Source organism: Cyrtonyx montezumae, unplaced genomic scaffold, assembly GCF_038088225.1.
Source record: "Cyrtonyx montezumae isolate F1298 unplaced genomic scaffold, pur_monq_1.0 scaffold_7, whole genome shotgun sequence".
Taxonomy (NCBI): Eukaryota; Metazoa; Chordata; class Aves; order Galliformes; family Odontophoridae; genus Cyrtonyx; species Cyrtonyx montezumae.
In genome coordinates, this window is record NW_027072078.1 from 13,930,765 (window position 1) to 13,944,855 (window position 14,091).

General features: G+C 36.0%; 1 protein-coding gene across 1 annotated transcript in view; it reads right to left on the reverse strand.

The window, feature by feature from the left end:
* PDE11A (phosphodiesterase 11A) overlaps positions 1-14,091 on the reverse strand; it is a 117,791-nt gene that overhangs the window by 57,579 nt on the left and 46,121 nt on the right. Inside the window, exons 3-5 of the mRNA XM_065750598.1 lie at positions 8,359-8,448; positions 6,428-6,568; positions 4,658-4,722 (exon numbers count right to left, since the gene is read on the reverse strand). Coding sequence (XP_065606670.1) covers positions 4,658-4,722; positions 6,428-6,568; positions 8,359-8,448 — 296 coding nt within the window. The remainder of the gene's footprint in view (positions 1-4,657; positions 4,723-6,427; positions 6,569-8,358; positions 8,449-14,091) is intronic.

Sequence of the window (14,091 nt, forward strand, 5' to 3'; positions counted from 1 at the left end):
AGATTTTAATCTTTCAAATCAATCTAATAAGTTGGGCACTTTGATCCATACTTCCAACGATTCTTTGTAACATGAAATGTTTTTTTCTTTCTTCTTTTTTTTATTTTCATCTGCAGTGCTAGATCAGAGTGAATGTAGAAGGGATTGTGAACTCAGTTTTGAAATCAATAACGTGTTACAGCAGGGGTATCCTGGTAGACATATAACACATTAATATTTCCTTCCCTTCTTTATTGACTTTTTGCCACAACTACTAAAGGTCTACAGAGCATAAGTTACAAGAACTGTGGGCTCCACATACCATGCTCCACCTCAGCTTGTGCTGAAAACTCAGTATCTAAACAGATCTCATAAATCCTCACCCATTCCCTTATCTAATCAGCAGGAAAATTCTCGCAGACTTATTGCAAAGAAGTTTTTGTGATTGGCAAGCAGTAGCTATTTGTTTGAGTAATCTACAAGCATACTATCTTAGTTTTGAGAAAAAAAAATGATGAACACCTGAGGCATTGCCTAGAAGAAAATGACTGAACAGCTGTGGAGAAGACCACAGTGGATTAAAACTTCAAAGTAATGGACAAGATGAAGACATACACAGTAAAATGCTCAGAAGACTCAATCATAATGAAAGGATTGATTTTTGTTGGCCACAATTTTCTAGAGACTAATTCAACTAAGTCATTCATTTGAAAAAAAAATAATCCTAAAAGGATACAAATAAAGATGATAATAATAACGACTTACGCAAAGAAATTTGAATGTATCAGCTTTCATTTGGAATAAGAATTCTGAATGACTGTAATAAATGTTGTACATGTACTTCAACTTTACTGAAAGAAAATGTTTTTGAGATAACAGTGATACTGGTGACAGTATGAAAAATTTATATAATGTAAGATTTATTTCAGGATATCAATATACTTGAGAAGTGGGGGGAAATTATCTTTCAGGATAAGAATCTAATTACAAATGCATAGATCCCACTTCACATCTTAGAAGTCTGGATGATACTTTGATCATAACGTAAGATGTTTTAAATCAGGCTGGATTATTACTGTTCAGCATTTTAAACAACAAATAATATCAAGAAATAAGATACAAGTGAGGAAGAAGTTTTAAAAGTATGTTCTGCTGCAACGTTCTCAGTCCCTGCAAGTGCTTTACAACCACACTCTGAAGACAGGCACTTGACTTTCACCAGAGGAAATATCAGTGTTTAATTCTGATGCAAATCACTGCCATCTGGCTTCCTTTCTATTCTCAGCAGCTCAGAACAATCAGAATCACCTCTAAAAATCACAAGCAACAATATCCTTTATACTGTGGAAAGCTGTGAGCTGGACTGCTGGACTAACTCAGGCAGCTGCATTCCACTGCCTCCTGTTTTGTCTACACGCAGGCAGAAGCATCATGTGCCAGACAGGAAAGAATACTCTGCTATAAGAACACGAAGTGGTGCTGCAGGCTCCACTTACACAGCTGCATTCTTGTGATTTTATCAAAAGTGACATTCCCTGACAGAGATAGCCAGAAGCACCACTTCCTTTATGTCATGGTTTTATGATTTTTATTTTTATTTTTTGTTACTGGTATTACACATCATAACATAATGCAATGCCGTGGGAGTTAAAGAGTTAATCCTCCAGCTCCGTGGATCATTGATGGGTACATCTGTCTCAGAAGAGAAGAACTACATACCTCAGAGGACTTTGCGTTGTTTTGCATTTTTCTGTTTTCCACTCAGAGGGAAAGATAAAAAACTGTGTGTCATGAGATACAGGCTCTTCCCTTTCAGATCGACCCAGTAGCAGGTGCTCGCTGCTGTCTTCCCTTCAGCATTTAGCATAAGGCCTTTGGTTCTCAGACACTCTCTTGTTCATTTTATTTATTAGTTTCAATTCCAATTATATTGTGTTATTTTGCATTCTGATATCTTATTTAGTAAATTAGCTTTCCTCCTCAGATCATTGCTGCTGTTTCATTTTTAGGCCCATCGCCCTTTTTCCTAGGGATGGCAGCAATGAAACAGCAATAGCATTGATTTCTGCACTTTCTCTGTGCCTGCCCAACTGGGAAGGAGCACAGTTATTTTCTCAGCAAGCAGCCCACACTAGCCAAGGCTTCTCACCTTCTCACTGCCTCTGTTATTTAAGATATCAAATAGGATTCTTGGCTACATCATCCACTAAGATGTCTTCTGCGCAGGAAAGATATGGCTCACAGCACCTGCCCCCTGCTCACCTGTACCCAGGATAGATCCAAACTGAACTAAAGGCTTCAAAGATTCAGGTAGCTTTCTTTAAAGAGAAAACTTGCAAAACTGTACTTGAAGAACATAGCAATTGTCATAAAGGACAGTATCTTATGAATCAGAACTGAACTGGATCCTGGTATGTGTTGGCACCTCAAACTGAACTGATAAATTCAAGTGTTGTCTCACAGGGTATTTCTTTAAAAACAACAGCAAAGTAAAAAAGATGTGAGTGTTCATTATAATGTCCAACAACTAACCTGGTGAACTTTTACAACGCAGACGTGAAAAAATGTAAAGAAAAGCTTATTTATTCTAAAGCCAAAGTAGGAAATATAATAGAACTTAAAACAGCGCATTGTCCTTGGACTTTCTCTCTCCTTCAAATAAAACTTGTGGCTAGAACTGTTCTCAACCTATAATCTCTTTGGATTTCCCTAAAATTTCAAAATACTAATATTTATCTCCACTGGAATAATGATAAAGAAACTTATTGTGCCTTTGGTTTTTTTTTCCCCCTACATGGCACTACATTACTTAGGTCCATAGAATGTTGAATGAAAAGGCCAAAACTCACTAGAAGAAATGCTCAAATGCCAAGGGCTCCTGGCACTGTTCTTTATCTTAAATAACCTCTATTTTCCCACTATAGTGCCAACAACTCAAGCTGTGCCTATGCTAGATCCAAATATGGTGTAATATCTGCCAGACTGAACTTAATCTTTGTAAAAAAAAAATTCTCCACTCACTGGATGAAAAAATGAAAGAAAAGCAGTCTTTACATGAAAATGCACAGAAAGGTACCTTTATAAACCTTACTACTAATTTGCATGTGTTTATTCATCTCTCTGACTAAAACAGTTTTGACTACATGCAGTGCAGGCTACTGCAGATTGCTTTTTGGTAACATGCTAACATAACTATGGTAACAAGAAACTATCCAGCCTGGTTATCTTGACACCAGTCTACATTGTGTTGTTTAATCTGGAAACTGACCAAGTATGACAGAAATGGGAATAACAACCACATATCTGGATTTGCACCTTTTACCCCTACAAAAGGAATGTATATTCACCCATTTAATTGACCTAGGAAAGACCAATTGCTACCCTGAAGCTCTTTCTCAAAAGGGCTGAGTTATGATTCTCAGACAGATAACCAGATTATTTATGCATACTTAAACCATGGCTTTCTTTTTTAATCACTTGCTTTCATCTCCTATTTTGTCTCATGAATACATCTTTCTTCAGTGGTGGATAGAGCACAGAAGAGATCTAGTTTCTATCTGTCTTTCCATGTGGACCTGGACTCTGCTGTCAGCTAATAAATTTTGTAATTCTGTGACATCAATTTATGATAAACCTTAAGAATTAGGAGTTGTCATGATTTGGAGGCGCATATTCACCTTAATAAAGTGGTAATTTCTTACCACACTGGAGGTAGAAAAGTAAAGCACTAAAGGCAGCAAATTATCCATAAATACATTTTGAAAGCTGTTTGGAAAAAAAAAATGCTTATGGCAAAGCACAAAGTCTTCAAGTCTCCTAAGTTATGGATAGCATGATGTACAGGAAGAAAGGCACACACCATTATGGCAACCATTCCACACAAGAAATTGTAGTTTAGAATCAGTATCACTTTATTTTGCATTGAATATGTGAGTTAATCACTGATTTAGGGTCTTTAAAGATGAGAGAAACCTTCTCTCAAGAACCCTGAAACATCATCCACTTATGTGATACTTATTTGATATTTAGGATGTGAACTTCTGTGTTGCAAGTCACATTATCTTGTAGGCATTAACAATAACAATCCTGCAGAAAGCTTTCTTACTACTTACAATTAGCCCTTTATCAATGTTTAAATATAGATCCTATTAAGCTAAAAACATACACTTATTTTGACTGGACTCCCACACCAGAGTTACTCACAGTAACGCAATTTTTAGTATATGCATGTTCTGTGAGGTTTTTAGGCTTTCCAATCTGACAAGAACAGAAATCAAATCTTAGTGGAAACCTTTCAGTGCAACTGTAAGGAGGCATTTTGTAAAATAACAACAAATAATTTAAAACAATTTTGTAATTTTTACTTCAGTACTAACCATGCAAATCATTTCTGTATTCTCCACAAGTTCAACAATAAAAATCATCGGTAGTTTCCTGGTTTCTCTATTGAGATACTGATACAGTGTTATATCAGGTTATATAGCAATATTAACACATTTACGTAATCAAGCAATTTTCTATTTAAAGTGAAGAAAAATCTTGTCCAAGTAAAACTAATAGGCTGACACTCTTCAAGCAGATCTATCTAAAATTACATAACAAAAAAAAAACAAGATCAAGCAAATCTAAAACTGAAAAGATGAAGCAATCTATTTCCATAGAAGGCATGAGCACCAACCTGTTTTCAGTATCAGCACTGCATTTTGGAGATAGAAGCTCAAAAGATTTTGTAAATTTCACTACCTGTCACATAAGTAAAAAGAATTTAAAATTGTTATTAAAATTACAAATATATAAGTAAACACTAATATAAGGTTGCTGTATTTAAACCATATTTTTCTACAATGAATCTATTAGAAAAAATTAAATCTGTATTTTCTCAGTGGAGAATTAATGTAAAAAGACACTATGCATCATTCATAACACAAAAAATATCAAATCAAATTATAGCTTAATGAACTACAAAGAATAGAAATCTTCTCTACAACAGTATGCTTCCCTTCAAAGGTCTTCAGAACATAAACAACAGAGCTTTACCCAAACTTTTTTATTTTTTTTAATGGGAAAGCAAATGGAAATATGCTTTTGCAGTAATTGTAACCTCTTCTCCTTGAACTTATGTGTCAACAGCTCACAAAGCATTGTAAGAGTAGGTGATGCAACACAGAACACAGATAATGGTTTTGGATGCTAAAGAACATCCATCTTCTATTTCAGTGCTGTATTGTAAATGTTTTTTTACATGGTATATGGAGATATTTTAGACATGGTTTAGCACTGTTAGTCTGTGGAGATCCATTCTGATATTGAGGTTAACCCCTTCAAATAAAGAAAATTGGGAAAATGCTTTGTCATTTGTAAAAAACATATATAAATGACCATTAAGATGTTATTCTCCTATTCTGAATTAACCTAAGTTTTATGATTATTTAGAAAAAAACAAGGGCTTGTTCTTTTTATGCTTGTATGAATACCTCAGCTTTCCATATTTCCATTTAGAATGCTTCAACTACTGCTTTAATCAGTAGAAAGGAAGATAGATTGTGCTCAAAATACTGAATGTAAACGCCAGTATTAAAGTAGCTACTTATTTTAGTCCTGATTACAACAATCATAACAAGATTTACATTCCTAAAAGATACTCTCATACCCTATAAACAGGGGTATTTAAAGCATCCTGGCAAAAATTCATGCCAAAACGATGCATGAAATCCAACTTCTGACAGCTAGTTTCATACAACTTACCTCTACATTCTCAACTTAAGAGCTCTGCAATGAAATAGTTATTTCCTGATCAAATGGACAGAGCAATTCAGTGATGTTAAAAGTAATGCTTTCACTTCACCTGCCCAATGCGAAAGCTTCCTTCTACCACAAGAATAGTTTTTAAATTGCTTGCAATCACCACCTCCTTGATAAGGTATTAGGCTGAAAACATCTGCAAGGTCATAAGTTCCAGCTAAATGTAAACAAAGCTACAGACAGGATTTTTCCTTCCTTCTAGTGGCTATGCCATGAAAGAAAGAAGGCAGCCAAATAAATGATAATAAAAACTAGGGACTAGATTTGTTAAGTAAATCAAAGAAGTGCATGCTGTCCTAGCTGCCCTACAGTAAGATCTAATTTCATCATACGTGCAACTCCAAACAACAGCTAAGCTGCTGGGTCACAACACTGATAGATTCTTCAGCAACTTACAGGCCTCACATTAAATGCCTTTAAATGAACAGAAGGAATTGTAAAAGTACAGTTTCCCTTCAAACAAGTGGTACTGGATAAAGGTACAGCCTGTATCTAACTTGCATAGAAGAATTATATGCTGAAAGACTTCTTGCTATCCAGTGCTTATATACCATATGAAACAGCTTCTCCACAGTGGGGAAAAAAAAATAAATCTGCTACACTACTCATATATTTACCCTTGATCAGAAGGCGCAGATATACTTACTGGGGATTCAATATCTTCCAGAAGTAATACTGAACACCGTTCACACTTAAGTAGAGTCTGGGCCCGATGCATAATTTTCTTGACAATTTTCTCTAAGTCTGTCTGTTCTTCAAAGAGGTCATTCACTACTTCCAGTAAAGCCTGTATACAAGGAGGAATATATATAGAGAACTCTTGTACTGGTTGCAGAATACGTAAATATATGGAGCATTGCAAGAAGTCAATCTCTGTGGTCTTGATTTTAGTACTAGTGATACATTGAAATTTTCATTCACATAAAGTTCTTTATGACAACAGACTCAGTGGTGTGTAGTCAGTAGAGTATCTGGAAAAAAAATAAGTACACATCTCTATACTCAGAACTGTCTTTCAGAAGATTAAATGGTGCTTCCTCAAAAGTCTGTCACTGTTCTCAGCAGGATGGGAACATGTGGCAAATTTGAAATCTCTAACTGGTCAAAAGATTTTGTTTCAACATCAAATAAAGAAAAACACCACCACCACAAACAGTGGCAGAATTTTTTTTCCAACCTTCTCCATATCCCCATACCCAAAATATAGTAGCCATTAGTTAGATGCGGACAAAAGACAAGCTCAAATATTTAATAAATAATAATTAATAACAGTTTCATTCTTGCATCTCCACATTATTAGAATGGGCTATTCTTAGTTTTCGGATTAGTGGAAATCACTAGCTTCCATACACAAAAAGTACTAAAATCCGAGTAATGAAAATGTTAGTACTCAATACAAGGACCAATCCTCGCTATAGTTTCCTCAGCTTCGTGAAGAAAGATTTGTTTCACAGTACAGATGGCATTTCAACTGAAGATTCAGTGCAAAAAAAAAAAAAAAAAAACAGGAAAAACCTTCCAAATCAAAAAATAAAGGCCTCTCCAAAAAGCAAATGGCATGAGTTACTCTCACTTCCTTGGAGCCTTCTATCCCAACTAATGCATGTCATCAGCAGCCCTGAGTTATGTGAGTAACATATCTATGCAGACACATGCTGTCAAAATCTTTTTCATACAAGCCTTTGCTTGCTTACTTTTACGAAGATGTATCTAAATTAATTACACATAAACTGACTATCACAAATCCAGCATGACAGAGTATTTTTGTAGTTTTGCAAGAGTTTGAATCACTGCCAGTGTAACTTTCTACTGCACTGTGTCACCAGCACAATAGTCTCTGTACTCCAAAACAAGAAACTGACATCAGGAAACAACAGATACCACCAAGAGCTTTTCCTCCCACGTTCCCTGCTTGCTGTCTTATAAAGTTCTCTATCTGCTGGAAATGTGTTTTTGGAAATAAAATGTAGTTAAAACAGTCCGCTTAGCAAACCTGTATGCATAGCTGGAATCTGAAATAACAAAATATGAAGATTTGATACTGGTCCAACATACAAGGACTACTCAAAAAGCACTGCCTCCTATTTTGTTATGATGGTCCACAACATCAGACGTGGACAGTGGTGGTATTCCACTACACCTTGCTGCTGTGACAGATGTCAGAAGGGATGCGGTCTGCCATAATGGTGCCTGAAATGGAATTGCATGTGAAGAAAAAGTTTGTCACTGAATTCCTCCTTGCTGAAAAAATGGCATCCACTGACATCCATTGACACTTGCTGAATGTTTATGGAGACCAAACAATGGATGTGAACACACTGAGGTGATGGGTTGTGTGTTTCAGCAGTAGTGGCAGCAACATGAAAGACAAGATTTTTGAGCATGGCATGCAGGCACATTCTCATCATTGTCAAGAATGCCAAGCTAATGGTGGTGCCTATGTTAAAAAAGTATTTTGGATCTGATAATTTGCTCTATCCGAAAGTGCTACTGTGCTCTTTGCATCTGATGTAGTTCCCACAGAAATAAATAGGAGGCATTACTTTTGGAGTTACATACTTACATTTTGTTACTCACCCTGCTTCTGTCATATTCCTTCCTTGAAGCTGCAAATAGCTGGGCATTGGATATGGCGATCCCACAGAATGGGAGGTACATCTGCATCACCTAGTGCCAAAAGAAATGCCCAGTCATTAAAAACTACTGCAGTTAAGTAATCATGTTATTAACAAAGGGACATAAACTTAAGTGGTATCTCCTAGGAAAATCTCAGGCCACCCACTAATTTTTTAGTAGAAAACTAAATACAAGCAAAATCATCGCAGACAAGGCACAGAAAAAGGACGAGACAAAGATCAATTTGAAAGGAAAGAAGAATGCACTTAAGTTCATAGGTCCCTCTATGGCCTGACTGAAAAGCTGCAGATTTCTGAGTGAAGAAACTGTCTTCTGAAGGCCACATAAAAACATGTAGACACTGCAGCTTCTCCCACAAAAGTATTTTTCTTATTTTTCTGGACTGCTTTTGTTCTAATATCTAAAGTAAAAACTGAGAACAGCAATCTTGAGTCACATTCCTGCTGATTTTTAGAGGACACAGATTTTGCAGAATACCAGATGAGTGTAACACACTGCATCCATCCCCAAACTCTTAGTCATAGATCTGACTGAATTTTCAGTGCGGGGAAGGAGGTTCAAGATACACTCAAGAAAATTCCAGAGAAGAGAGATTGAAAAGCAAATTAAGTTGAATTGAATGAAAACCAAAATTGCAAGGTTTAGGTCTGCAAGAAAATTCATGTCTATTTAATTCTCTAAGAGGACAATGTTGGGCCTTAATGCATGATCATACATTAAGAAAGACTGGACAGGACGGACTGTGAAATACTTTGATATGCAAGCTGACCATACTTTAGACTGTCTCTGTGTGGCACTATTCTACTAAAATGCCTGAATACCTATAGGATTGGCACTTTTCACAAGGATGTTGATGCATCAAAGTCTAATAATATTATCATTTTAAAGACACATACAGATAACAAGGTTATAGCAGTCAGTGCAGAGCAGCTCAAATTGTAGGAAGTAGATTTTATAGTTGCTGAATGGCCTTAACATTTGACAAGCCAATGGGAGTCGGAGTACTCTGTGCTTACTGTAAGCCCCTCTGTATACCTGAAGTGATGTGAAAGAAAAGATCGTTGGGTGATCAGCAGAATATATGGAAGGGCAGACAGAGGACGTCAATAGGCCTTGATGCCTTTCAGCAAAATGGTTGATGAGACAAGCACTGAAATGATTTCATAAACAAGGGAAGGCATATCAGTGAGTTTTAAACCTATTATCATTTCTGTAGCGCCAACATCATCTTCACATGTCATATGTATGACCTCCTCCTTTTTTGTTATCAAATACATAAATGAATGACATTTGTAAGCAGACAATCCTTTCCAATTATCAAAATAATAATGTCACAGCAACTAACCTTTCTTTTCACTAATCTTTGTCAGCTGAGAGATCCACTGCAAGCTGTACTCTCCCATGAGAAATTTTGGCATTGAAAAACTGGCATTTGTCTTTGAAGCTTCATTTAATTAGGAAGTTATTGCTAACTTAGAGAAGTAGACTATTAAGACTATTTAAGGGGAAAAAAAAGACAACAACAGTAACAAAAACAAAACAACCAAAAAACCAACAACCAGGAGCTGTAATCACTCAGAAGAACTAAAACTCTGCAGCAATTTCTGTTCTACTTCATCTTCCTTCGTACTGCAGACTTTATCCTACAGACACCTATAATGCTAATTTGCAAACACTTTAGTCTTCCTCCACCATGGTTTCCTCTAAAGGAGAATTATATGCTTCAGATTAGACAAACCCTTATCTTTGAGGAAAGGCAGTAATTAAACTGGTAATCACAACAGGTCTGCAGGAAAGAGTACAAGACATGAAATTTTTGAAACACAGTCACTGGAGGGCTCATTTTTTATAATAAGACCTCTTCTGAGATAATTTTGCCTATTGCAACTTAGATTTTACTTACATAATAAAGCAAAAACCTGACTATATTTTCTTGTAATAATACTCAATACCACAGCCAAGTAAAAGATGTCCAAGGAAGAGATAGAGATCAGAAAATTTTTAACTGAGAAAAATCTGCCATAATTAATACATATCATAGTGAGACTCAATACATTCTATTATTTAATAAAAAGAAGTAAAAGTTAGAACTAATTACCTACTCACAGGAACCTCTTACACAAATACAATGTGATGTCATGGTGCTAGAAAGCATAGGAGAAGTTTTAGCAAAATGAAAATACAATACAAAATACAATACTGAAGAACACCACTTTCCAGAACTCAAATTCCGATTTCTATATAGAAAGCAACATCTATGAAATGCTGATTCTCGAAACGACAAGATTTTGGAAAGCTACTAACTTGTGTCATCGTTTTCATCCCTCAGTCTAATTGTGTAAGGTTTAGCACAACTAAATCTGGGACCAAACAAAAGCTATTAAATAGAATCAGTAGAAGGAAAAAAAATGTTAGCAACTAAGAAAAAATATAAAAAAATAAAATTAACTCTCAGATAGAGAGTAGCCACCCTGTAACAACAGGAAAATCAATCATCACTGTTTATTACGAGATCACATGTCAAGGCAAAAGCCTACTGTTTTTCCTCCTTCTTACTTTCTGAACTGCTGCCTAAAGAATCTTTGGCAGATTGTAATACTGTTCCAAATGAAGACATTTCTAATGGTAACTGAATTTTAAATTAGATTTTTTTTTCATTCAAAATCACAGACTGGAGTATAAAACAGTTATCACATTTTGACTTTAAGTACTCAAGGCTGAATAAAACTTTCTCGTTTATTTTGCAATGTTTCAAGAGAAAGTAAGTCTTTACAAGCATCTCCAGTCCACTGATGTTACAGCTGTTGATAATCCAAACAAATTAAGTAACAATACTGGACTCCTCTCTGCCTGAGCCACACACTGTAATGAGCTGTAGTTGTCATGCCAGATTCTCTATAAGAATTTTCCCTCTGAAGAGAGCGCACAGAAAGAACAGATGAAATAGAAAAAGCAGAGGAAATGGCACGTAACACCTTTTCTTCCTCCCTTGAAGTTACAGGCATGCTATTAGAGACCTTTTGGTGCTCTAACATTGAATTACAGAACAGCAATGCACTGTAATTCTATTTCCATTCCTGCAGATTATTGCCATGGCTCCTTAAATAGAAGCATTTTACTTATAATAACATAAAAACACAGTCCATGTGCTTTGGTAATGTAGTATTGACGTTTCATAACAGCAAATAAATACAGTAGAGGTCCAAATTGTATAGAAAAGAGATTATTCCTGGTCACAGATACACTGTTATGCATCAGGTCACAGCAATGTACACAGATAGTCATTTCAATATGCTTCTGAGAGAAGATCTCGTCAAGAAGGAGCTGTTTTCTTTTTCCCTGTCTGCAATTTTTCCTGTAGCACTGGACAGGCCAGGCAACACAAGCTCTGCAAAGGTTTTACCAAATTGTTTTATTATACAGTAAAGCCTACATGATGCTGAAACTTGAAAAAGTATCACTGACACTCAGACTAAAGTGGAGTATGTTTCATGTTTCAATCACATTAATACACAAAATGTGTGTGGGATTTATGGAAAAACAGTTCACATACACTTTCAAAAGACATAGAATTATTTCCCCTTGCCTAAAGGAGATGAAAATATATAAGTTCATAAGGTTGGAAAGGACCTACAAGATCATCTAGTCCAAACCTTGAGCTTGTTTGGAGGTTCTAGCAGGGGAGCGCAGCTACCGTATACCCTTGACCGATGAACGGTACCGTCTCTATCGGGGAAGGTCGTCCTCTTCGACCGAGCGCGCAGCTTCGGGAGGGACGCACATGGAGCGGTGAGGGAGGAAGGGGACACCCGCCTAGCCAGCCAGATCAGCCGAATCAACCCTGGCAATCAATGGGGTGACAGATGTCGCAGCCAGATCGCCCTCACATCCAAATATATATATTATGGAAGGAAAATGCCATGTACCTGAAAGGAAATTTCCTTCCATTTTTAATTAGAACTAATAAGAGGAAAAGAGCCCACAGATTTATTACACAAAGCAAATTGCTAAGAAAGCAAATAGGCAGAATATGAAGACATCAGGAATATAACTTCACCAGATATATCTTATTCATTTAATCTGGCAAATAAGATTAGCTGTAATGACTCATCACAGTACCTTGCAGCATATTAACAAACAAATCAGTAAATTTACAATAGTATATTTTAATAAAATAATGTTCAGCCTGAATAACAGCTAATCTAATGAACCTACTGAGATGCTGGAAGAGACAGCTATTTGTTCTGGTGCCAAATAGAATACATTCAGATAACTGCAGATTAACAACATTATATTGTGAGTTACTTGGGCATAAAGGGGGCAGGTAACCTGACACATTTTTTCATTCTTGACAGTCCAACAAGAACAGAACCCTCAGCAGCTACAGCTACCTCAAAAGTTCACAATGACTTACACAAGCTAAGAATTTGCATTCATTCACAAAGCATTTAATATTTTATCAGGGCAAGAAATTCTCTACAGAAAGAAGGTAGAACAATAAATATTAATTCAATCTCTCATCCACTTCATTTCTAAATTTGATTAGTTTGTTATAGTATATCTTATACCAGGAGTACAAAAACACAAATAGCAAGGGAACAAACAAGATAGCGCTGGAAGCTGCAATATTCTACTATGCAACCAGTAACCTTTTTTTAGCCAAGGTTCAAAGGTGATGCATCTTTTCCAGAAAAATAAAATGGTGAGATCAAGTGGCTGCCCTGACCACTGTTACTTTTTCCTTCCTGCAGAAAGATATATTCTCATGGCATTAGTATCCTGACAAATCTCCAGAACTGTTCAACTGATATGCTAAAAGTTAAACCTATAAACTAGCAAATAACTATTGAAGCAATAGCTTGATATTTGGAAGTACAAAGCATTACAAAATTCCACTGTATTAACATCCAGGACAAGAAGGCTGAAAATGTTTGCTTGTTTCATTTTTTTATTTTTATTTTTAATTTTTATTTTTTTCTCTGTCGCATTAGTTCTGAAACAGGCAAAGCTTACTCAGAATTCTCCCTCAGAATTTCAGAATACAGTCTTCCACACAGTTTCTCTGTTCATAATCACAATTTTAATGACAAAAAATTATATATCTGGCTTCACAATTGTCAGTATTGGGACTGGTATCCTAATGCCTTGGGATATAGCACTAATTAGCCTTTCATCTGTCTTTTCACTGATGCTAAGATATAACAGAATACAAGTTAATAAAATACTTGACAATGGTTCTCTTATCTGCTAAAATAAGGAGTTCCTCTGGTGATCTGGTCTTGAGTATCATAGTAACTTCATAAATGACAAAACCTTATTATGATGAGAAACAGGCAGGACCAATCCAAGCTCCTTCTGACAATGCCAGGGCTCAGAGCACACCAACTTATCCTTCACCAAACAGCCTGGGGAAGATGGTGCCTTACTGAACAGACAAATCCGCTTTCTGCTGCCTAAGACAATCTCCCTGCTACTTTCAAAGTTTGAAATAAGGTTATTTTCTATAATTGGTTGTGTTATCAGTAATAAAGTTTTGAAATTTTCTGTTCATGAAAAGGTACAAAAAGCCTTTAGTTTCCTGACCTTGGTATTCAACTCTCAATGTGTACAAGCTCTATATCAACCACAAAACAGTATGAAATGTAATTTGCAGATCTCATTGTATCTTTTTAT